The sequence below is a fragment of the Macaca thibetana genome, chromosome 5 (assembly GCF_024542745.1).
Source record: "Macaca thibetana thibetana isolate TM-01 chromosome 5, ASM2454274v1, whole genome shotgun sequence".
In the NCBI taxonomy this organism is placed as follows: Eukaryota; Metazoa; Chordata; class Mammalia; order Primates; family Cercopithecidae; genus Macaca; species Macaca thibetana.
In genome coordinates this window covers 123,361,009-123,385,270 of record NC_065582.1, presented here as the reverse complement: position 1 = coordinate 123,385,270, position 24,262 = coordinate 123,361,009, and the positions used below count along the sequence as shown (strand labels likewise).

The 24,262-nt window shown below is 38.3% G+C and overlaps 1 protein-coding gene across 8 annotated transcripts in view; it reads right to left on the bottom strand.

Moving 5' to 3' along the window:
• The window catches only part of SLC4A4 (solute carrier family 4 member 4), a 493,231-nt gene that overhangs the window by 311,904 nt on the left and 157,065 nt on the right, over positions 1-24,262 (bottom strand). For all 8 annotated transcript variants that reach the window (XM_050791358.1, XM_050791359.1, XM_050791360.1 and 5 more), the window contains one exon: positions 6,466-6,645. In XM_050791358.1, the coding sequence (XP_050647315.1) occupies positions 6,466-6,645 (180 nt within the window). The remainder of the gene's footprint in view (positions 1-6,465; positions 6,646-24,262) is intronic.

Here is a 24,262-nt window from a genome sequence, read left to right as displayed (position 1 = left end):
ACAACATCAACTCTCCCATGACACGTGTAAACACACTATTCATAACATCTCATGGCATGATAACATGGAATAACTATTAGAATAGAATAGCCAGTGGCAACAAGAAATGAATAGTGTAAAATCTGCCATTTGAAGGGCACTTCAAGGTGACTTCAAGAAAGCTGCATTTCAGAAACTCAAGGCTCTCTAAGAGACTTATGCAGTTAACTGGCTAAAGAAGCAGAAGCACCATGACACAGTCCTCTTGTATTCATCAGCATCACAGAGGAATAAACAAAATTATTTGTACCACACAAAACACAACATTGTTGAGCCAACCCATTGCCACCAAAAACACAAGTATGCCAAATATTTTTCCTTTCTGCACAACACTGCCTCTAAATTGCTGACTTGTCCCACCCAACAGCCCTTCTTAACCAGATTAATTTCACAAAGAAACACAAAGAAAGAGATCCTTCTTATAAAAGAGAGAACAGCCTATTTGATTCCAGGCGTCCAGAATGGGGTATTACAACTGCCGACTAAATTCAAGGACACCCTTGGTACACCAAGCCACTTGCTGGTGGCAGTCTTCCACACCAAAGAGCAGCACAAGAGACAGCACCTCTGCCCCTTGAAGTCCTTGTTCCCTTGGTCCTGTCACCTGCCAGCCAATATCCAGACTGACACTCGCTGGCAAGATAAGAGACTGAATTTAGGTTGCTTCTCCCAAATATGCCATTGGGAGCCCAGAGCTAAGCCAACAGCTAAAGCAAAAGAATAGCTAGTGAGAATTTGTGGCAGAAAAGACCAGACGAGCTTAAAGATTAGTGGTTATTGTTTACAAGGAATTAAGCTCTACAGAGTTTTAGCCTGAAGTTTTTGGCATTACCTGTGTATGATGGATAGGAAAAGATGAGCTTGAAGAAGGCAATCATAGTAACTCAAAATAATAACTGCTAACCATTATTGCTGACTGTATGCAGCGCTCACTTCATGTTCCGAATACTATGATTAAAATCGATCATCCCCTTTTTACATATGAGGAAACTAGAGCACAAAGAAGTAAAGTAAATAACCAAGGTTACACTGCTGGTATGAACTGGGATTCAAACTCAAATAATCTGGCTCAAATGTGCACTCTTAACTGCTCTGATATGCTCCCTTTCCAGTAAAATCACAACACGTGTCCCTTCTGAAAAGGCAAACTATATGTTTTAAACTATTTTTTAATATAAAAAAATGTTGTACTCAGACCTAAAGACAAAGTACTTCCTCCTACTTATATAAGGTGAAAAATAGAGAAGAGGATGAAAGAGATGGTATAGTTTTATTGTGTTTGTGTTTTGTTTTGTTTTTTAAACTGGGACAGGTCTACCTCATTTTCACACATTTCCAAAGCCTTCTCTCCTATATATAGATCAATTTTTGAGAATGTCAATGGCATGTAGAAAATTAAAGAAATCTTACTTTATGGTATCTAAATTAAGGATCTTTCCTGAAAACATTTTAAAAATCAAGAAAAAGTACAAATGTACCCAGAAGTATGAGGTCAGGTTGGGAGGGGCGTGCACTGGGAAAAGGGGAAGTCAAATGACACAACACCAAATATTCTTGGCTCTTATGAAAAGCTACTCTGTTCATTTACCCGGAAGCACCAAACAAAAGCAGCTGCCCATTTCTCTGTTTCGGTTTCCTGAATATAACTGGATCACCAACCAGCATCCATTGTCCCAGGCTCACAGAACAATGTTCACTAGCATAAATCCGTCAGTTCTGGTACACATCCAAAAAGCTAAAAAAGAATACCACAAGACTGAATGAGTGTCTATATGGACATACCTAGCACTATGATTCCACAACGGGCAAGACCTGTGTGTGAGAGGCAGTTAGCACCTCCAAGCATGAACGCATGTTCACGCTTGTCAAGAAACATCTCACACATCAGATCAAAACGCTGAACAGGATGTTCTGTTTGTAGCTTTGTTTCCTACCATCTTACACATCTTCAGGATCTCTACAGTCACAAAGTAGCCTGTGATGCCCCCATAAGTATCCCTGGACACTAACAAAATGTGAGGCACAGAGGCCAAAACCATCTAGTCTGGGAAGGTGTGCTGTGTGTCCAAACCTATCTCAGCCAGGACCACCTTCCCACCCACTTTTTGGGCAACCCTCAGAGGATGGCAGCTGCTAACTTAGAAAAAAAAAAATGCACAGTGGAGGAGGCAAAAGGATTATTTTTAAGAAAGAGCACAATCTAACTTTTCTCTCAACCACCCACTCCACACCACCTCCTCATTCCCTTGTCTCTCCTGCTTGTTCTTCCATTTCGCTTTCCTTCCCCAGCTTCTCTCTCCCCGTGGCTCAGTGCACCACGCTCTCACACACGTTTCCTTCTCTGTGTCCCCAGCTGGGACACCAGCTCTGACGCCACACTGGGAATAGCAGCTGTGAAAGGACTTGGAGCTGCTGCTGAGCTCGGAGGGGGATATGAAGCTAGCTCGCTTCCTCCTCAGAGCTCCAAATGTGTAAAAATCAAACACTCATTTATTTTTTAGAAACCCGGTCTTGACACCAAAGCTATGAAGAAAATAGAAAGCGTTAGGTTATAAACTAAATGAACCTGTTAATTATGCCATCTTCTTAATGTGCCTAATACTGGAAGATATTTCGTTTACTTCTTAAAAATGCCCTTTCATGTGTTTGTAGAGACAGGGTCTCACTACATTGCCACGGAAAAAGCACAGCAGCTATTCACAGGGCTAATCATGGAGCATTACAGTTTCGAACTCCTGGGCTCTGATGATCCTCCCACCTCGGCCTCTGGAGTAGCTGCGACTATAGGCATGTGCCACGGTGCCAGCTCATGCCACCTTAATATGGCTTCCGAAGGGGGGCTGCCTGAGTTCTCTGTGGAATAGTGAGCATTTTTAAGTGTATATGAAAAATTCATGTGCCTTGCAGTTCAGTTTCATCCATCACCTGTGGTTAACAAGCAGCTCCATACACTCAGGAATTACCTACCCAGACCAAAATCCCACTTTGGCAATAGACAAAATAATGAGGCCCTTTCCAAAGTGGGATAATTAAAAGCGAAGACAAGATTTTATGTGTCAAGGGAGAAAGGCAAGGCAGGGAAATATAAACACGATGTGCCAGGCTTAAAAACAAGAAAATCAGCTGGATCTCTTATCTAGGATGTAAGAAATATTTAGACCAATAAAAGCAATGCTTACATCTTTCTCTGTAGTAATTCATTCACTCAGTTACTCCTCAATAAACATATATCAGGCACATACTATGTGCCAGGCATTGTGCGGCACGAAAGATAACAAAGCGAACTAGACAACCTGATCTTTGTTTTCATGGAGATTACAATCTAGCATCAGCTCAAGACAAACCTGTAGGCTCTCAAAAATCATGTGTTAAAACATGTATTCTGAAGGAAACATAAGGCATTGAGAAAGAATAATGAAGGGGAATCTGCACTAGAGAGAGTAGTAAGGAAAGGACTCTCTGAAGAGGTAAAATGTAAAAGCCAGAACATAAAGGAACAGAAAAGCTAACCAGGACAAGAATGGGCTGACCATTTCAGGTAGACAAGTTTGCATGAGCAAAGGCCCTGAGGCAGAAAAGGTTTTACCACCAAGGAACTACAACATCAATGGATCTGGAGTAAAGTGAGCAAGGAGAGAATGGCACATCACAGGACTAGAAAGACACTGGGCTCTGATGCTTAATTGAGGTTTCATTCTTAGGACAATGGGAAGTTTTCAGCAGAGGAAGGACATGGTCCAATTTATACTTTATGATGATCAATTGTGCCTCTCCATGAAGAAATACTTGAAAAGCAGAGACTGTTGCAGTGTCTATGCAAGACGTGATGATTCCCTGGACAAAAATGTAACAGCAAAACTGAAAAGGAACAGACAAATTCAGATCTATTTTAAATGCTGAACCAACAGAAATCATTGAAGGATTGCATATGGGGGTAAAAGCAAGGAAAGAATCAAAGATGACTCCCATCAAGTTACTATTTATATGTGTGTTATTTAGTTTTTGTTTTTCTCAGAAGTATAAGCATCACATCATGCACTGCCAGACACATGTGGGAATCTTGTCTATGGGACATGATATGTCTATGGACATAAGCAACTCAAACACCACAGGTCACAGAACAACATAAATTGTTATGTGGCTGTTCTTGAGAGACAATAATAGTATACTAGGCAAGTATTTCATTAAGTCAGTTTTCCCACAAGAATTTTGTCATTATGTTGGTGCCAGAGCCCCATGGCTTCCCCCAAAATCGTGGAGTTAAATGTCTTTCTATGTCTAGGTGCAAAAACTCTGACTTTTAAACAGAACTGTACCAAATAATTAACTACCAATCCATCAAAGCAGCTGAGGATATACAGCAATTTCTAAGAGGACCTTCGTGTTAAATTGGATAACTCATATCAAATATGCCAAAGGCATATTAGTGTGTAACTTATTGATCAGCAGGAACAAAACTATAAAATGCATATTTATAAATAATTTTTTACTATCACTGAACAATTTAGTCCTTGACAACTGTCTCTCCATAGGATCCCTTCAGAAAGCCAGTATACAACATAATGCAGTATTCCCCCAGGAAGACACCTCTGAGGGGAAAAAGAATGGATTGCCTTGTTTATTTTACATGCTGTATTCAAACTGGGACCCAAATGCCACAGAATACAACAGTATTCTGTGGTTGATACACATGGGGTCTCAGCATCTTCCTGATCTGTTCATTCCTTATGACCTATCTGAGTGCTGCTGGCACTGTTTCCCTTGCCCTTCTCAAAAGCTGATAAATAATTTTAATCTCAAAATTCCTGGGCCCATTTGTCTAGGTAAGCACCTCTTTACTTTTTAACATTTATAGTGATGATGCACTCTTGTTCTTAAACTGAAGAATGAAAGACAAGTTATAAAAGACACAGAGAGAGGGAGAGAAAGAGAGAGAGAGAGAACGAGAAAGAGAGAGCAGACAATCACATGCACAATGGACAGAACACCTGACACTGGCTCAGGCCTTGACAGAGAGATACAGAGTAAATCGAGATAAACGGTAGTCATTTATTTGGAAGAGAATGTTATCTTTTGTTCCTCCAGACTATTAACTGTGCCATGTTTATGTGCATTTGAAGGACTTTTCTCAAAACAGACTCCACTACGTTAATCGATATATAAAGGATCCCTTTCAGACAGACTTTCCCCCAGGACTTCAGTGAAAAGTACATAACTTGAGTCTCCTGCCTTCTGGTCCTTCAAAGTCTTAAATTTATTTCAATGCTTTTAATTTCGATTTCGTGATCCATCTCAAGCTCTCCTCCGAGCTTTTGTCTTTAATTCGATGGTCCACCTGTATTGCTCCTCTCAGCACCGCACTTGTCTAGCTTCCTAAGCCACCTGCTCAGTTCCAACGGTGAGACTATAAAAAATTCACATCACTATGCCTCATACCCAATTTAATTTAACTCTGTAAATTCACTTTTCAACACCCTTGAGCTGTTCATTCTAATTTGGCCTGTCATCACCTGCAATGACTGAACCCGATCTTTATCTGTGCCATCCATAATGCATTTTATTGCAGGGTCCATATTTCTGCAACTGTAGCAAAGACATGAAGAATGTACAGAGCTCTGCCAACATGAAAAGCTGTCACTGTGTAACTCCTGTTGGGGAATCTTCCAAAATTGGCATGTGTTTCTACTGCACATATTCATTCTCAGTTCAGCCACAATATTTGGTCCATGTAGCCAAATATTCTCCACATTAAAGAAACAAAAAGCAACATAAATATACACCTAAACACACAGCCTATCCTATCACTCGAATCCAAGGTTGTTCTTTGACCTCCTGCTGTTCTGCTCTTAGCAACACTTTTATCCAATGTATGACATTTAATACATCCAACATCTTAATAACTGTGTCACTCTACAGACCTCTCTTACAGGATGATTTTCCACAATTCCTATTTAAATCACTGACCTGGCTCACAACCTGGTTAAATGTCACCTGTAATGCTGACATTTGGAAAGATATGTGAATATATAGACATACACTCTCATCTTCACCTACTGTCTCAATAGAACCTATTTCTAAGCACAAATAATGCAAAAGATTCTTTCAGTCTTCCAGTTACTGTTTATTGATATAGTTAAATAAATACCATCTGTAACACAACCCTATTAATATTACACATAAAAATGTAGAATACACAGCTATGCCTAAACTTTGTCAGGCCTTTTCTGATCAACTCAGAATCTTACCAGATGACCTTCTAGATCAACCTGCTGGTACAAGCAAAGCATCTCCACAGACATTATCCTTTAGAACAGACCATCTCAGTATTACAGTGGCCCTCCCCGTTAGCCACAGGATTCAAAAAGGTGTCCTTCTCAAAGATGTGGGAGTGAGGCAGAGAGAGGCACCAACGCTCAGAGTACTCACTGAGAGGTTTTAGGATGCTGCTGCTGGATTCATCAGCATTTTCAATATCTGATTTGTCAGAGTAGTTCTCAGAGATTCTCTCCTTTTCCTTCTTTTCTTTGTGGCCTGCCTTTCTCTTGTGACGTCTCCTTCTCCTGTAACTCTTCGGCACATGGACTCCGATGTAAATGGTATGGTGGCCTAAAGGAAGGTACACGAATGACCAGTCAGTTCCAACCACATTCTGTACTGCAGATAAATTGCATAAGATGCACAGATCAGAAGAAAATGTCTATAAATTCAACATTACCATCCTATATTTAACAAACTCTAGAAAAATAAAATTTCCTCCCAATTTTCAATTAGCTTCAGTATAATTCAAGCTAGTGGTTGACACCAGGACTCTGTGACAGCCTACTCTAATTCTGTCCAGATAGACTACTTTTGTTTAGGAAAACCAAGGAATATCAAACTGGAAATCAGGAATCCTTCATGTTGGTCATACCTCTGCCATCAATCAGCTGTCTGACCTTAAGCATGTATCTCTTAACCACTCTGGGCCTCAACTTCATCATTTCTAGAAGGAGAGACTTAAACTGGGTAGTCCCTAGAGGCCCCTCCAGTTTCAACCTTACATGAGTCTATGATTGTACTGGGTAGGGTTAGTGCCTGCTGGAAAAGGAGCTGCTAGCGCTGCAAAAACAAAGATTTAACTCAAAGTTCAAAAAGTCATTTTGCAGGGGGTAAGGCTTTACATTAAAACTTTTTTTTTTTTTTTACCAAATCAGCAAAATAGAGACTTAGAACTGGGACAAACTGAGAAAAATAAGACATACTTGGAGAAAAGATTTTAGAAATACTCAAACGTTCACACTAGGAAACAGCTAAAATGAATGTCAGCTACAGTGCCATTCTCATTTTTCTTTTTTCGTTTCCAAAAGTTTCTAAAAACTGGTTGTTGCAATGATAAAAATAAACCGAGCCCAGCAAAAATTGCCTTGAAGAGAAGGGCATGAGGAAAAAAGATTGCTTTCAGCTCTCTAGATGGAAGGAGCTGCAAAACTGACAAGTGGTATTATTTTTACAAAATCTAATAAGACAAAAAGGAAAGAAACTCAAAGTTCCACATCATTTTTTAAAATTGGAAAACTTCTACTTTCACTTTAAATACAGTGTAACTTCTGTATTTTAGGAACTACCATTTCAGAAATAATGTGAACACTTTTTTTCTGAACTGCAAATTAGATTAGATTTTCTCATCTATGGGTTTTATTTCCCATTTCTGGAAGTATTCCTTGATGACAACTTTGCAGTGCCACAGCCAGTATCACATATCTACATCCAAATACATGTACATACAGTATGTATGATACAAACTGTCACGAACTACTTTCCACAGTAACCTACGGGGTATATCTAAAAACACCATAATTGGCAGAGGTGTTTCCTTAAATTGGCAGGCTTAAAAGAATTATATGCTCCTTCAGGAAAGATATTCCGGCTAAGCAACGCAGAACCTAAGTGAATGGGTTAGTATTCAAAAGAAGACATCAGATGCTTGAATGAAGTTGGAGGCATCTTTACATAAAGCAGGACCTCCTTCCCAACACACACGCAGCAACTCAGCTACTACAAAACACAGTGAGATTCTCCCCACAGAATGTGTGCCAGTGAGAAATGTATCATGTCTAACCATTTGCAAGTAAATGGTTCTCATGGGAAAACTATATTATACTAGGAAGTAGGAAATGTCTCAGAAACAATGTGAATTAAGAAACAGTGTCAATTGTTTCCTGTGCTCCAGTTACTGAGGGAGTCCTGAAGTTTTATCTCAACTCTCAACAATGTAAGTGAGCAAAGCCAACCAATTGCTTCAATAAATCAAACACGAAATGCTTGGTTGTTTTCAAGAAAACACACACAAATTAAGAGGTTGGAAAATTTTTATTAACCTGTCACATTAAATATTTTCTATTCACCTTATTAAATAGGGCAAATAAGCAAAAAATGGTAATGAAGCTACATTGCCATAATGATGTTATATAGAAAGATTTTTAAAATTATATTTAGCCAAATCTGCATAGTACATTTGATCAAATCATTTAATTGACAGTCTATATGGTGGATAAGATGCTAAGGTAAGATTTCTGGCTAGGAAGTGTCATCGTTGTCAATCTAATGAAAGAGTTAGGCCAGTTCAGAAAGTGAGCCGCCAAACCCTGGAGAGAAATGCACTTGACTTTTTGGAGCCTACTTTGAGTTGCAGTAAGTGGTGCCATTTTGTTCGCATCATCATGATAGGCATCCTCTCAGCAACAGATTCTGTCTATCCCCATTTCCTCCAACGCCTCCTTCTTGGTATTCCCTGTGCACTTCCACACAGGTGTGGGAACTTTCAGAATTGACACTGTGCTATGGAGTGCTATGGTGCCCAGATGCCAAGCAGAAATGTGGTTCCTCTCAAGACATGCCAAATTTTAGGCATTTAAAAATCAGCTTTATTGGGGTGTAATTTATAAACAATAAAATCCACTCATTTTAACGATACAGTCAGTGATTTTAGTATATTTATAGAGTTGTGCAACAATCATCATAATCCAATTTTGGAACATTTCCACCAGTCCAAAAAGATCCCTCACACCCATTTGCAGTCACTCTCTGTTCCCACTCCTGTCTAATGCAACCACTCTTGACCATTTTTTACCACTCTTAGTGATGGCCTCTGCGAAGTTACCATTCTCTGGTACGCACATGGCAAGGAACTGTTTTTAGACATCCTAGCACAATAAAATACAATATTCCCTGGATGAGGAAGATATTGCCTTCCAACAACTGGCAGAGGAAATCATGCCACTGAGCTAAGCAATTCAAAACTTAAAGTATCCTCAAAGCATCCTCCTCCTCCTCTCACACATGATTGGCAACTAAATTTTCCTTTTCTGTCTTGTGTTCAGGTAGAGGAGAAGGAACATGGTTTCATGGGTAAGCAAACCTTGACGGGCTCAGCAACAGCACTTGCTGCTTCATCAGTTACTTCTCAACCTCTCTCACTTCAGCTTCCTTGCCTATGAGAAGAGAGCAAGAGAGCCTTGCTTTGGTGGATAACGTAATATAGACATGCTGTCTCAAAGGGACAATCAAATACTTCATAAGCGATATGTGCCAAGTAGCCAAAATACCAAAAGTAAAATGAGCCGCAATGGAAGCTTTCTCACTGCCCCCACAGAATACCTGTCATCATGATCAATAGAAGCAGCATTACTGTTGAAAATACGCTATGATTGATGAGAATATCCTATGTGGATCTCAGTATTTATTTTCATTAAAATCTCTTTATCTGTTTCAGGGATATGTCATGAAGACTGATGACTATTTTTAAAATTATAACTCATAAAATGACTGCAAGCTCTTAGGGAAGTCACAAAGTTGAGGGTATAGTATTGTTTTACATGTAATATAAAAAGGAGAAACTTGACAGACCAGCTTTCCAACCCAGCAAGGGACTACAAAACGGTAAGACCATTAAAGAAAGAGGGATAGTTACCTGCTTCTTATATAGAACTTTTTAGGCTAAAAAAAAAATTCTCTGCTAGAAAACTCAGGAAATACTGCTTCCGAAGATAATGTAAAAAGGAGGTGTGGAAAAAATTTTAAGAGCTATAATGTATAAGTAAGAAGTGATTGTTTTAAACTATATCAAAATAAATGCTACATTCTTGCTACTGAAACTTCATGAAGTAAAACTACTGGAATCTATACTTGACAGTGTTCATTTAGGTGTGCAGTCGAAGAGTATTCAGTCCTTGATTTGGCAGTGGCTTCAGTATCATGTGTTCAAATAAATACCCTGCATGCCTTTCTCTGACAGATGGTGCAAGTTCCCAACAAACTCTAAATATCTTGGGAATATCTCCCAATCCATACCACAGCCAGTACTACTGGAAAGAAAACATGGCTTTCCTGGGTATCTCTGAATGTCAGAAATGATCACTACATGATTCTTGTTTCTTCCCATCCTTACATGCTCCACCCCAGTTGCAAGTAGGAAGTACTATGATGCTAAATTATCCCAATTCCTGAAATATTTCTAACCTAACTTCATACTTCTCATAGTTGCTATAATGTTTTCTGGCAAATAGAAAACTTACACTTAGTAACTCTGGAGCCATTCAAATTAAGGTGGCTTTCACAAATACACATTTTGCTACCAAGGATGATTTAACACTTTGAAGTATGAAAACCTTCAAGCCAGAAAAGGATTTTAAATCAGCCAAACTACAAATTCTATAGCTGCGTGGATGGTTAACAACATATGCCTCTATATGTAAGACAGATCTATTAGCTCCTTCCTGGGAAACACGTTGCTGTGTTTACTGTACATACAGATGATAGCAACTATTTAGTGAATGCTTACAAGCATGCCAGGCACTGCAAGGTGTTTTATATCTACCACCTCATGCAATCCTGCTCCTATCCCCCTTGTACAGGTGCAAAAACTACAGTTTGAGGAAGTCAAGGACATTATAATTAGTTAACTTTTTATGAAGTGTTCTCTTCATAAAACCCCACAGGAGAAATATGTCTCTGTTCTCAGTATCAATACTAGTTGAGTGCTTCATCACTACTTTGATGGTGTGTTCTGTAAAACATACTATGTTTATATCATAAATGTAATAACTTATTATATCTCCTTCCTCATTGGCTGCTAAAAGAAGAATAGACACATTTTAGACAAACAGGTAGTGAGTATATAGAGTTTCATGACATGCATTTTATATACTAACCTCACTCTTCCAACTTTTCAACACTTACTTTCCCTTCACCCTAAACCTTTTTGGAATAAGGTAGTATGTAATTTTTTAACCTGATATGTCAGTACTGTACTCTATCTAAAGGATCACCAAAGGACAGGTAAAATCTTTACCCAGAAGTCTACCTTTCCCTACCTCCCACCACCCATCCCCTATATCCAGCCTCTTACATACAGCTCTAAATAAACACTGAGGGATGCTCCAAATTTGATTTATAGCCACAATCTTACTCTTTCAGCTGAATTTCTGTTCTCTCCAGTTCAAAGCAAAGATTCCACAACATGCAGTATTTTATATACTTCTTTCAGAACTAATCGGCAATATTCCCAAAATATGAGTTAAATATTGCCTTCCCTGGTTTATCTAACATAACCTGGTCTTCTGCCAAGATGCCCAAAACATGTTGAAGCTATTGCCAAGAAGAATGTAGGGAGAGCAAAATTAAGAGATTATTTTTTTAATTAAGAAAAGAAAAAATGTAGAGAGGCGGAGACCTTGGATGAGTGACAGATTATAAAAAGATTCTGCAAAGACTTTGTTAGACCAAAAAAAAAAAATTATCAATTAAAAGTATATGCATAAGAAAAATTAAACCAAACCATAGTATCAAGTCCAAGCACAGTGGACATTGTGTGGTTGGCACTTTTATTTAATAATAAATATACAAGTATGTATAATCCTAAACACTTTAATAAAATACAAGTAATTTTTTTTTTTTTGAGACAGAGTCTTGCTCTGTTGCCCAGGCTGGAGTGCAGTAGCACGATCTCGGCTCACCGCAATCTCTGCCTCCCCAGTTCAAGTGATTCTCCTGCCTCAGCCTCCTGAGTAGCTGGGATTACAGGCATGTGCCATCCCGCGCAACTAATTTTTTTGTATTTTTAGTAGAGGTAGGGTTTCACCATGTTGTCTAGACTGCTTTCGAACTCCTGAGCTCAAGTGATCCACCCACTTTGCCTCCCAAAGTGCTAGGATTACAGGCATAAGCCACCACGCTCAGCCAAAATACAAGTAATTTGTTAGCTTATTATTCTCAAACCCATAAGAGTGTCCATAAGCAGCTCTAATAAGATACAAGCAAAGTAACATTGCTAATTTACTGGTATAAATACCAGCTCATGAAAAGAAAACCCTCTTCAAAAAGCACAGTGTAAGTTTGCAGTTACCAAGGGGTAAACCAGCCCTTTATGAAATGTTTGCATGAGGGTCCTGACTCAGAACAAGGGATGATTTCTATTTTTATATATTGGATAAGGGCAATTTTTTACATAAAAAATAATGTATGTGTTTATTAATAGATAATTACACATTACATATGTAATTTATGTATAGATAATTTTGAATACTGATGAGTAATTTATTTTAATTTTAATGCTACCAATTACATAGGACCAGGCACGCAAGCAAATGGCAAATGTGAGGAAAAACAGGGAAATACTTTTCTTCCCACTGAACTGCATGGGAATTTTACATACTGAAAGCCTCCTAGAAATCCTCAGGGCAACCTGAGGTTCCCCAAGCAAGACTGATAAGAAATCTTAGCTTGTTACTTGATGTTTACTGAGCACAGCACTATTAATATTTAATATTTGATGATGATAATAATAGTGATAATCTCTAGGCAAGAACTAAGAGCTACAGAATAAAAGGTCTCAAAGGAGATGCAAGCTTATGATTGTTAGCTAGACTCCTGTCCTTTAGCTCAGCAAACGTATGCATCTGTCTTCCAAGAGCTCATTTTTAACAAAAGAGTTCTATTAATTACAGTCTTAGATGAAGGTGAGGAGCCTAAGACAACACACTGAAGTTAAGCTTCCTTGGCAGTTTCCATTATTAATGGCCAATAATAAAGGCAAAAACTGACTGGCTCTATAAAGTCTGAATTAGTGAATATGTTTATAGAAATATGACTTTATTATTTTCAGTGATCATCAATTATTTGAAAAGATCTTAGCTAGAAAAACAAGTATTTCCTCGTAAAGTTACTTCAGGAATCTACCTTAAGGAATTAATGGAATTAAAAATCAGGTTACCCTATGTAAACTGCAGTTCCTGACGAGTTTTTCAATCTTCAAAGTTGATTCTCCAAAATAATGTTAACTTTCCTCTAGCAAAATCTTTTATATCCGTATCTATAGATACAAAACGTATCTAAATCTATATAATTATATCTATCTAGATATAAATTTACCCATACAAATATCTATATATCTATCTCTATAGAATCTTTATAGAGAGATTATATATATATATATATATATATATTTAAGGCACAATCTGAATTAAACATAGTCTCCCACTGTGTCTGGTATACAAAGGTGCTCCATAAATGTTGATCCTATTTCTCCCTTCCCTTTTCAAAGTGAAAAAAACAGAGCACAGTTTTTTCTCATTCCCACCCACCTCCAGCCCTGATAATAACTAACTTGCGAACACTCTTTGTACTCCAGAACATTCACCTAGAGGAGGGCAAAAGCGTCAACCCCAGACCTATTCTTAACTTGTCCCTTAATGGGCAGTTTTAGCCATCCTACAGAGTTAAGCTCTTCAACAAAGGCAGCACCTTCCATAACCTCAGCCTTCCCTAACTCTGTCCAGAAGCAAGGGCTTGGCAATCTCCACCCCGATTTGGGTAAAGTTTCCCCCAGAGCTTTTAACGGCTCACTGTCAATCCACAGAAAACAGGTCTGTAAGTCCTTCACTTGCTCCGACAAGACAGAGTAGAGCCAAAAGGCCTAGGAAGGCCAGCACTAGGCAGAACAGTGCTCAGAGTGAACAGGAGCCACCCAGCGGGAAGACATGAACCCTCCACTTATCCCGACACCCAGAACCACCCCACAGGGGCTGCTGCATTGTAACATGCAGTACACATGCCATCAGACAAAATCCACCTGTGAGCCAAACACAGAGAACTGACAGTTTCCATCATTTCTCTTTGGTCACCATTTGCACAAGTGAATGGGAAGTAGTGTTGGAAGATACAAAACAATAGCTAATTTGATGGTCACCGATAACTGGATTTGCAATTGCAGCCAGAGAGGCAGCTTAGAGAGACACATAAATGCACACACTCATACTCTCATCCCAACCACATTGTCCATCTCTGACTCTATTATGGCTTCTCTTTTTGCAGTGGCCTAAGCCCTGGCTGGGCAATAGGATGAAGAGTCCTTGGTTGCTATGGAGAGGTAATTTGCAATATAGTTAATACACTCATGGTTAATCAGGTATCAACTATTTAATATAATATATAAATATTATATATAATTTTAATATATATTTATTATCATAATTATATATCACATATACAAAATATTATATATAGTTATATATTTTATTGTATTAATAGATGAACATATTTTTAAATATATATAAAATGTTGATATAAATATTTAATATATTAAATATTAATTTATATTTGTTATAAAATAAAAATATTACAGTTCACATTATTCCCTTCCCTCACATACACATATGTAAGTAAATGAGATGTAGATAATATCATAGGGCTATAACAATCACCCAGAAGTAGGAAAAGTGCTATGAGAGACTTCTGTTAGCCTAGAATCCCAGAATCTTCATGACTGTGGTTTTCCACATGCACCCAGGAAAAAGAGGGACGACATTCATTGACACAGAAGCACGTAATCATACTTTTAAAGTGGCCAAAAAAATCACTTTAACTGGTTCAGCCTCTTCATTTACCAGTGATCTAATTAAAGCCAAATAGCCAGTTAATGACATATAGAGACTAGGACTAGTGCCCTGGATGTATAAGCCTTCCTTTCTCATTTTTCCACTATCATGGTACCAGTCCTCCACCCATCCCTCCCATCCTCCACTGTCTGGAAAACACAGCCAAAAGAATAATAACGATTAATCCTTTCAAGTTAGTAATTATCGAGAAGGGAAAAATGGGCTCAGGATTCTCTGGAAATGTTTCTGTCTTAGAGTCATAGAATGACAAATTGAAATCCACAACCCTTAGTTCCATAAGCTGCTCCAAAATATGACAATGTTCTGGCTGGGACATCTGTCTTCCACTTACCACCAGGGGTCATGCAAATGCTGAGGCCAGTCTTGTGTTTTCTTTCCCTCTCACCTCTCTGTACGCTCTTTCAACACCTTTTATTCCTTTCAGTTCTTTCCACTTCCTATTCTTCCAGGTGCTTCTCCTAGTTCTCATCCTCTTCCTCTGCAGAGGGAATCAACCTCAAGCACACTCTTTTGGGATGAGCACAGCCTTGGGAAAGTCAGAACACCTGGATCCTTGTCCTCGTTATTCCAGCTCCTACCAGTGTTACCTCGAGCAAATCATTTAACTTCTTCATGGTTCCTCTAGCCATCTGTAAGCTGAGAATATTGAACTAAATTTTCTCTAAGATCCTTTCTAGTTCTAAAACATCTATAATAATTCCAAATATTTTAAGTAGTTAAGTGAAGTGGAGCACATTGAGGGAAAAGGCTAAAAGTTTTCCAGCATCACCTCAAAGTCTCTTCCTAACTTCTCATAATGATAGCTGTCTCTTGGGCACTCTTCAGTCTACCCCAATTTGATTCCCAACTAACCATGACACGTCACCACATTGCTAACAAAAGTTACCAATCACCTTCTTTTTGCCAAATCCAGTAGCTACTATTTAGTCCTCATCTTACCGGACTTCAAGGCAGCATTCAGCACTGTCAATCGCTAGCTCCTTATTTAAAAAGCCCTCTTCTCAGCCTCAGAGCCTTCACTCTCTTCCCGGTTTTCCTCCTACTTCTATGACTGCACCTTGTTAATCGCCAAATGTTGGCACTTGCAGAGTCCAATCCACTCCTGTTCTCACTCCATTCTTTGACCCTGGGCAATATCATCCATTCCTATGGCTTTAAATGCTAGCTATATGCCTAGGGCTCCCAGATTTATATCTCCATCCCTGTCCTTTCTTCTTAGCTCCTGCTTGTATAGTCAACTACCGGCTTCAGAGTTCTACCTGGATATCTCACAGGTGCTTCAAATTCAATATATACAAAAGGCTAAACTCCTATCATCCCCCATCACTCTTCTTCCAGTGTTCCCCATCTTACAAAATGGTGCATGATTCCCCAAATTGCTCATAGCAGAAATCCAGAAGCAGCCATCCCCATCCATATATCCACCCATCAATTCAACACATTTGTCTCCATCTTTTTTGTCTCAACTCCTGTCCAACCCAAAATCATCTCTCAGTTAAATCCTGACAACAGCCCCCACACTTCTGTCTTTGCCCTCTTGGGACACTGTCTCCACCCAGCAGCCAAAGGAATCTTTTCTAAAATACAAATTTGGTCTTATCACTTCCCTGCTTAAAACCCTTCTGCAATGTTTCCTTAGTGCACACTCAGTAAAACTATAACATTTACCATAACATAAAAGACCTTGAACTATCTGGGTCCTATCCACCTCAGACTACTCTCTCCCTGTTCACATGGTCCAGCTACCGTAGCCTTATTTCTGTTTCTCAAATGGGCCTAAGTCTTTCTCACCTCTGGACCTTCACACATGCCTGCCTGGAATGCTTCCCTGATTCTTCACCTAGCAAATTCCTTTTCCACTTTTAGGTCTCAATTTAATGTTATTCTGTAGGACATATATTCCCTGGCCTTCCATGTAAACTCACCTACATATGTGATACATCTCTAAAATTACCATATCAACTAACCTTGTGTCCTTAAATAATGGCTGGTTTATTTGACTAAACAATAATCATGGTCCTAGTTACAACGTTACCACATTCAATGATACACATAAACCTGGAAAAGCAACCTATTAGAGGTCACACCTGCAACTGTTCTTACCATTTTGATAGGCTTAAAGAAAAAAAAAAGAAAAGCATGGTCCATCAGTTAGTAAAATTTAGTATTTAGAGTTAACATAAGTACTAATCAACTAATCTGTTGATTACCAGATATCAGTATTAGCTTTAGTCTGACAGTGTTCTGCAGTCACAGCAACCGCTGGTGGGAAAGTGTTGTGCATAAAGATAAATTACATGCAACGATTACATGCAAGGGAGATAATACCTTAAATTTATGGGGTTAATCCTGGGGGATTTCAAATTGCTTTACTTATATTCCTAGAAAAACTAGGAGATGAGAGGTGCAAATTCTATCTCCTTGTACAAAAAAACTGAGATTCAGAAATTAAGTAACTTCTTAATGGCCTACTGGAAGCGTCAAGGTATTTTTCAGGTATTATCCAAAAATCCTTAGAGCATTTCTAGTAGGTGGCTAAGGAGACAGGTTACTCACTGCACTTTGCATGAAGAAGCCATAACCACAAGACAATGATTTGCTTTGTATTATCCAGAAAGGTAGTGGCAGACCAGGAACAGAAAAAGGTCCTGAGACTACTGGTCCACCACCATGTTCTCTGAACCATAGCACAGATGGAATAAACGTGAGTAAAAACTTGAATAATCAGATACTAATTTAATTTGCCAAACACACGTATCCATTAGATTCAATCATGAGCTTTCATTCTACCTTGAAGACATTTTCTTTATTTTTCAGTAGGAATCAAATTTCCTGTTGAAAATTTAATAATCAATTGGGGGGTTGGTAGTAATTTAACCCATCTATAACAATATAATTCCATTCGTCTAAAGCTGATATACTGGCCAATATTACTAAAATTTAAAACCTCTTTTTATTCCCAGAAGTGTTTGGCCTGGTAAAAGTTACTGAGCATTCCACCATGAAAAATAGTCAATAAAATAATATTTCATGAGGTCTAAGTAGAGTCTGTTCTTCCAAAAATCAACAGAGTATGAAGAAAGGTACACACATTGGATATAGCCCTTTGGATAGCTGCCTTCTAATTCTAACTCTATGGAAAGGTAGAAACAATTTACCAGATTTGAAAACTTTTTAGCTATTCAGAGAAATGAATTATTTAAGTCATCTATACTGCTGATTCAGTGGCTGTCACTCACCACCCTCACTACCTTCACCTTTCATCCCACCTGGCAACCAGCAGCTCCAGGATGAGTGTTGGAACCTCCCGTGAACCTATGCCATTGCAGGCTCTCACCTCAGTCACCTAAATGCAATCAGCCAAAAGAGTAAAATAAAATAAAACAAAACAAAATGAAATCGCACCAGCAAGCTCATGACAGCAACAAGAGAGCCTCAACTGATCTTTATTATATTCTTATTTTACTCACTCTCATCAGGCCCAATTCTCAGTTCTCCCAATGATTTCTAATCTTGTGGTGATAAAAAAAAGGGGAAATATTTAGTTCAGGTTAGATAGTATTATTTCTATACTGTTGCATAATCTCATTTAATTGGCACCTAAATTACATAATGGCCAGTAGGAAGCAGAATTATCCTAGTCTATGTGGCAGACAGGGGGAAATGCATTTCTATACGCATGTTTAAATACATATACACATACTAGACTCCTGAATCCTTCTCACTGGCAGAAAAACACTACATTCTTGAATCCATTTTCCAAATGAAGCAACGTTGCAGGCTTTATTATACAATGGACCAGCATTTGTATTTTACGCAGTATACAATTATGGTAATATCCCTCTTCTTGGAAAAAAAGACAATTTAACAAATTAAGGATAATGTGTATCAGAGCAGTCTAACTGTGAAAATTAGATTTCATACCCAGAGATTAAAGGATGAGAATGAGTCCAAAGGGAAACAGAGAGTAGGCCTTGGGAAATTTCACTGGATCATTCTGGCTCTAGTTTTCCAATATAAGAAGCAGTAGGTAAGCATGATTAGGAAGGCAAAGGACAGATGTAGGGAGAAATGAATTAAGCAAGTAAACAATATTTATGCCAGTTATAATTTTCAGAAAAGAAGATAATAACCAAAGAAAATTATTGGTGAGGCTGTATCCATCAGAATGAAAAACAACAGAGAGTGGTGGAGTATAAAACACGCCTGTTCCTAACGCCACGTACAGCAGCAATTGCTGTTGGAAGTTCTTAAGAGTTCTAAGGTGAATGACATGCTCCATTGTTTCCATTTTACAAAGAGAAAAACCTATAATCTAAACTACAAGTTGCTTCCTTCACCTATGCAATGATTTGACGATAGAGCAAGTTTTAAATTTTTATTCTCAAACTGATACTTAGCCACTCTGCTTTGACAACACATGAAAAAAATAAACAATAGAGGCTCCCCAAAATAAATATCGAACAACAAGTCTCACTAATATGACCAGATTTAAAAAGCTTCTAAAAAGAAGCTCAATCTATAGACAAAACTGCTATAAATGTACTAGTTCAGAATTTCTGGATCCTTGCCAAAGGCAAAGCAAGTACCAAGTGCAATTTGCTATGGCTTAATTGCCATCAAAGAACACCAACACCTAGGATAGGAAATGGCTTCAAGAGGGCTTCAGCCCATACTATACTACCAGGGAATTCTCTACAGTTGGAAAATTCTCAGAAGTTTCAGATTCTAGTTTCAAAAACACGGAACTATCACCAGCCTTCCTTGAAGTGAAAGAAATCTATATATAAATATTTAACTTCCCTGACACAGCAAGAGGTGTCAGGCAGCTACAGAGCTAAGTGCTGCATACTTGAGGACCTCTGGCCAGCGTTCAGCTGAGGCCATGAGGAGAAAGGAGCAGGGAGTTGGGAAAGGTCTGCATGGGCTCAACCTTTTCTGGGAAACCTGTGCTGCTATTCAAGTACCAACTTTTTAAAACCTCACTGCATTTCTTTAAAGCAGTCCAATGTGTGGATACATTGTTTCTTTTAAGAAGGCTTTTCCTTTAGCAGTATTTGCCCAAGAGTTTCCTCTGTACACACTGTTTTCTGAGCAATTAGAGTGAACAGCAGAGAAGAGGTCAGCAAAATGCAACCGGACACTTATATCCAGTGCTCAGAATAGCCCCAGTCCCAACTTGGCCCCTCCCTTCCCATCCGATAGGTTTTCATTCACTCCTTCTCGGCAATTACGTTTTATACCATTGTAATTATTTAAAAATGTCTACCAGGCCCCACTTTTTTTAGAAAAAAATACTACCTTCTCCAACACACATGAGTAGATCATCATAATATCCTCTAGCAAGAAATAGGCTTAAGTCATGATTTCATGTCTGTAAAATGTTGAGGTCTTGACTTCCAAAAAGACAAAAGCCTCCATTTCATCATTTTAGTCTATCTCTTCAAAAAATATACTAGAAGAATGAAAAAGTTTGATAAAGCAGAGGTGTTTAGGCCCTTCTTTTTCTTATCAGTATAAATATATAAATGATATGTCAATGATCTTTGCAAAATCAAACAGGAGTGATACCAAGGACAAGATGAGAGGCTATATCATTTCATTTGAATAAGAGAACTAAGATAACCAAACTTCTTTTTTCTTTTTCTTTTCTCTTTTCTTTTTTTGAGGCAGGGTCTCACTCTGTCACCCGAGCTGGAGCGCAGTGGCACAATCACAGTTCACTGTAGCCTTGATCTCCTGGGCTCAAACGATTCTCCCACTTCAACCTCCTGAGTAGCTGGGACAACAGGCATGCACCACCACACCCAGCTATTTTTTTTATTATTATTTTTCTGTAGAGATGGAGTTTCGCCATGGGGTTTCACCATGTTTTCCGGGATGTTCTTGAACTCCTGCCCTCAAGTGATCCTCCCACCTCGGCCTCCCAAAGTGCAAGGATTATAGGCATGACCACAACGTCAAGCCTTGACAACCAAATTTCTAACAAATTTTTTTGAAAAATATGTAAAAGGATTATACAAAGTGATTCTACATATACTTTATTTAGTTTATGTTATACATTTATTTATTCATTCTTTCTTTTAACAAATAATTAGTGAATATCTACCCTGTCCCAGACCCTGACATATTTTTTTTTACTTTTTCTGAAAACGATCCTCCTGTAAATTCCATGCATTTTCAACTACACTCCCTCTTAATGTCCTTCACTAGACATGTGAATTTGTAGAATTATTCTTCCATTGGGACAGATGGGTGCACACTTCTCACTGCATTAAGTTTTGAATGGAAGAGGAAAACCAGCACAATATAGCATAATAGTTTTAGGAGAGTACTGACCAAGCCTCAAAAATGGAGACACGTTTCAGCCAATACTGTGTTACTGCATTTTATATTTTCTGAGTTGTTGGTTGAACTTGATGTTAAGAAGAGGCCCCTCCTCATGAGGTCAGAGTTGCCAAGGCCTGCTGGGAGTTACCTAGCCTTGCAGAGCCAAAGCCTTATCTCAAAGGATAAGGTGGAGTTTGCTCTTTTCCCCTATTGCAAAATATGAGACTATTAAGTAATCTGTTTATATCATACAGATCCAAAATCCTGGCTGGCTTTTTTAAGAATAAAATATCCATAGGATTTTCTTCTGCTTGGAAAAAGCTACCTGGGACTGACTCTTCCTATCTCAACCCTCATTCACCCTATGTAATTAGCAATTTCCCCCATCTGTGTTTGAAACGAAAAGCGAGTGGTTGCTCCTCGTGGTCAGCACTTCTGGATCATTCTGGTAACATTAATTTGTCATCCACAGACCAATTCTGTGAAAGCGCGGAAGGGCCTGGGTGGGAGCTGGGGCATGGTGATAAATAAATAAATATGAATATCTGAAATACTGACATTTTAAAATAAGTTTATCCACAGTAACCACTCTCCTCCAAAAAATGTTAACTTTACAAAACCATGCATAGTACAAGGTAACCAGTGGAAGAGCAGATTTAAAGGCTTCTATTTCTTTTAAAGATTAAAATTGGCACTTGGTTTCATTTTGAAAGAGTATCTCTTTAAGCCATTAACACATGAAGAAAATTATGTGACAATGAGGTTTAGGTCTTTAAATATAAGCCACATAGATAAATTCATTATTTAAATAGATGACTCCTCTTCTGACTCACTCCATGCTTAGTGAGTTTTGCAGTTGATGGTTTTCTATTAAGTTTTTAGAATGTGGATTAAGTGTCATGCCACCCACTGAGAGTAAAGTTGAACAAGGTGAACTGAGGGTGTGGTTTGAAGTCTCTCTCCTCAGAACCACAGCATTCAAAGGAACTAAGAGAGAGTATCTGGCTCTTCTTGCCTTCAGGCTGAGCTGAATCCAATCACCCCAAATTAGGGGACCCTAAGCATTTTTAAAGCATGAATATTTTAAAGTAACAAGAACCATCAGACCTTAGTTACTTTAATAATCACTTATTGGGAATACATCTTATTTATGCAGATAACTGTAAAAAACAAAGTTTTATTTTAAGTTGACTTTGCCAAGAATGTCTACAAACATTGTAAACTTCTATGTTTATCCTAGAAGCAAGAGAAATAACTACTTGCATAAAAGGAAATGTAAATAATAATATAAAGGTAAAGTGTCCCAGCTCCTTGTCTTTTGAATTCTGACCCTTAAAACTGGGGCATTCACCTCTGCCATAAATGTGCCAGGAAGCTACTTTAGAATAGAGATATCAGTTTGCTTTTCTTCAAATACTCTCTTCTCTATGCAATTAAAAATATGAGATGGACTAATATTCTTGGGAAAAAAAAATTTCCCTCAAAACATGAATACTTCTTAGAGGTTTTGACATAGGCCATCTGTTTCTTCATTCTCAACCACTGGAAGCATGGATGTGCCATAAAACCCCTGTCCATTTCAACTATTTTATACTATCACCTAGAGCTACTATAAAATCTAAGACCTCCCACTCCCACCAATAAAGCAAGGTGAAAAAGAGGGAAGGTCAATTGGGAGAACAACAAATTAAAAATGAACAATTTTGTTCATTTCTAATGAACAGTTACAATAATTTCAAGGCTAGTATTGTAAGACAGTAAGCACTGTAGAAAGTTACCCACAAAATAATCCACAAGCAATCTTCCTACGGGGCTCAGGACTCCGCAACAGGCAACAGTTTCTGAGCATGTCTTGAAAGAAATGTAGTCAGCTCAGGTGTCAATCAACGTGAAAGACAGTCACTAAAATAGAGGTCTTATAAGAACAGGAAAATACATAAATCCATTCGGGAGGTTTAATCATCACAAAACCAACACATTTCTTGAATTTTACAGATGTGTTTCTACCACCTTTGGTTGTCTTTGTTTCTTCTTAAAGAAACCTGGCTACAGATTTGTGTGCTACTCATTTATGTTGTTGTCTTAACTTTGTGTTTGAAAATCAAGGGAAATACTTCAGGAAATGCACTTCTTAGTCAAAACCTTAAGAAACAGTATACAATATCCTATTGCAGTAGAGTACTGTCAATCCTACAGACCTTACAAACTCAAGAAGTGATTTACATCTCTTGTGAACCTAGCGAGAACATTATTCTCAAAGGAAAACACACGCACACAGTATATGTCACTCCCAAGCTTTTTCTACTTCAATTGTCTTAAAACTACAGGCTATTTGCTCAGGGCTACATTATTTCTTATATCCATATGCTAAAACTTTAATACTTATATCCCCTCTTTGACACTGGGACAGTGACAGAGTCACTAAAATGATGATTTAACATCATGGGTTCCAAGAATCTTAAGACAAAAGTTTTACTATTTTGCTTTCACCAGCTTGACATTTTCCCACAGCATGTTGTAAAAATGCAAGGAACCCATAAAACAATATGAAAGAAAATACTGTAGTTTCCGTTTTCCTAAGAAACTTAGGCATCAAATTCGTATTAGTCAGTCTCAAGAGCATAAATGTGGGAAGTTGAGGTGGGGGTGGAGGCGCCAATCCTCTAACACCACATGGGCAGAAGAAACTTACTAAAGAAACTTGAGAAACAACATAATAGCCACACTATTCAAACTGTTCCAAGTGGCACAGGAGAATCACTTGCCCCGTACCTGGTGTTCAGTCTGCTTGAAGAATCACTCCAGAACATACAATACTGACTCTCTTTTTCCCAAGCCCACCACACTCTAGTTCAAGTTTGGGGCTGGCACTAAATGCTTACCACATGGCACTGGTCAGGCCAGAATCTCCAATACACAGATGAATTGTCTCTCAGGTGACTTTAAAGGGTGGGATTGAT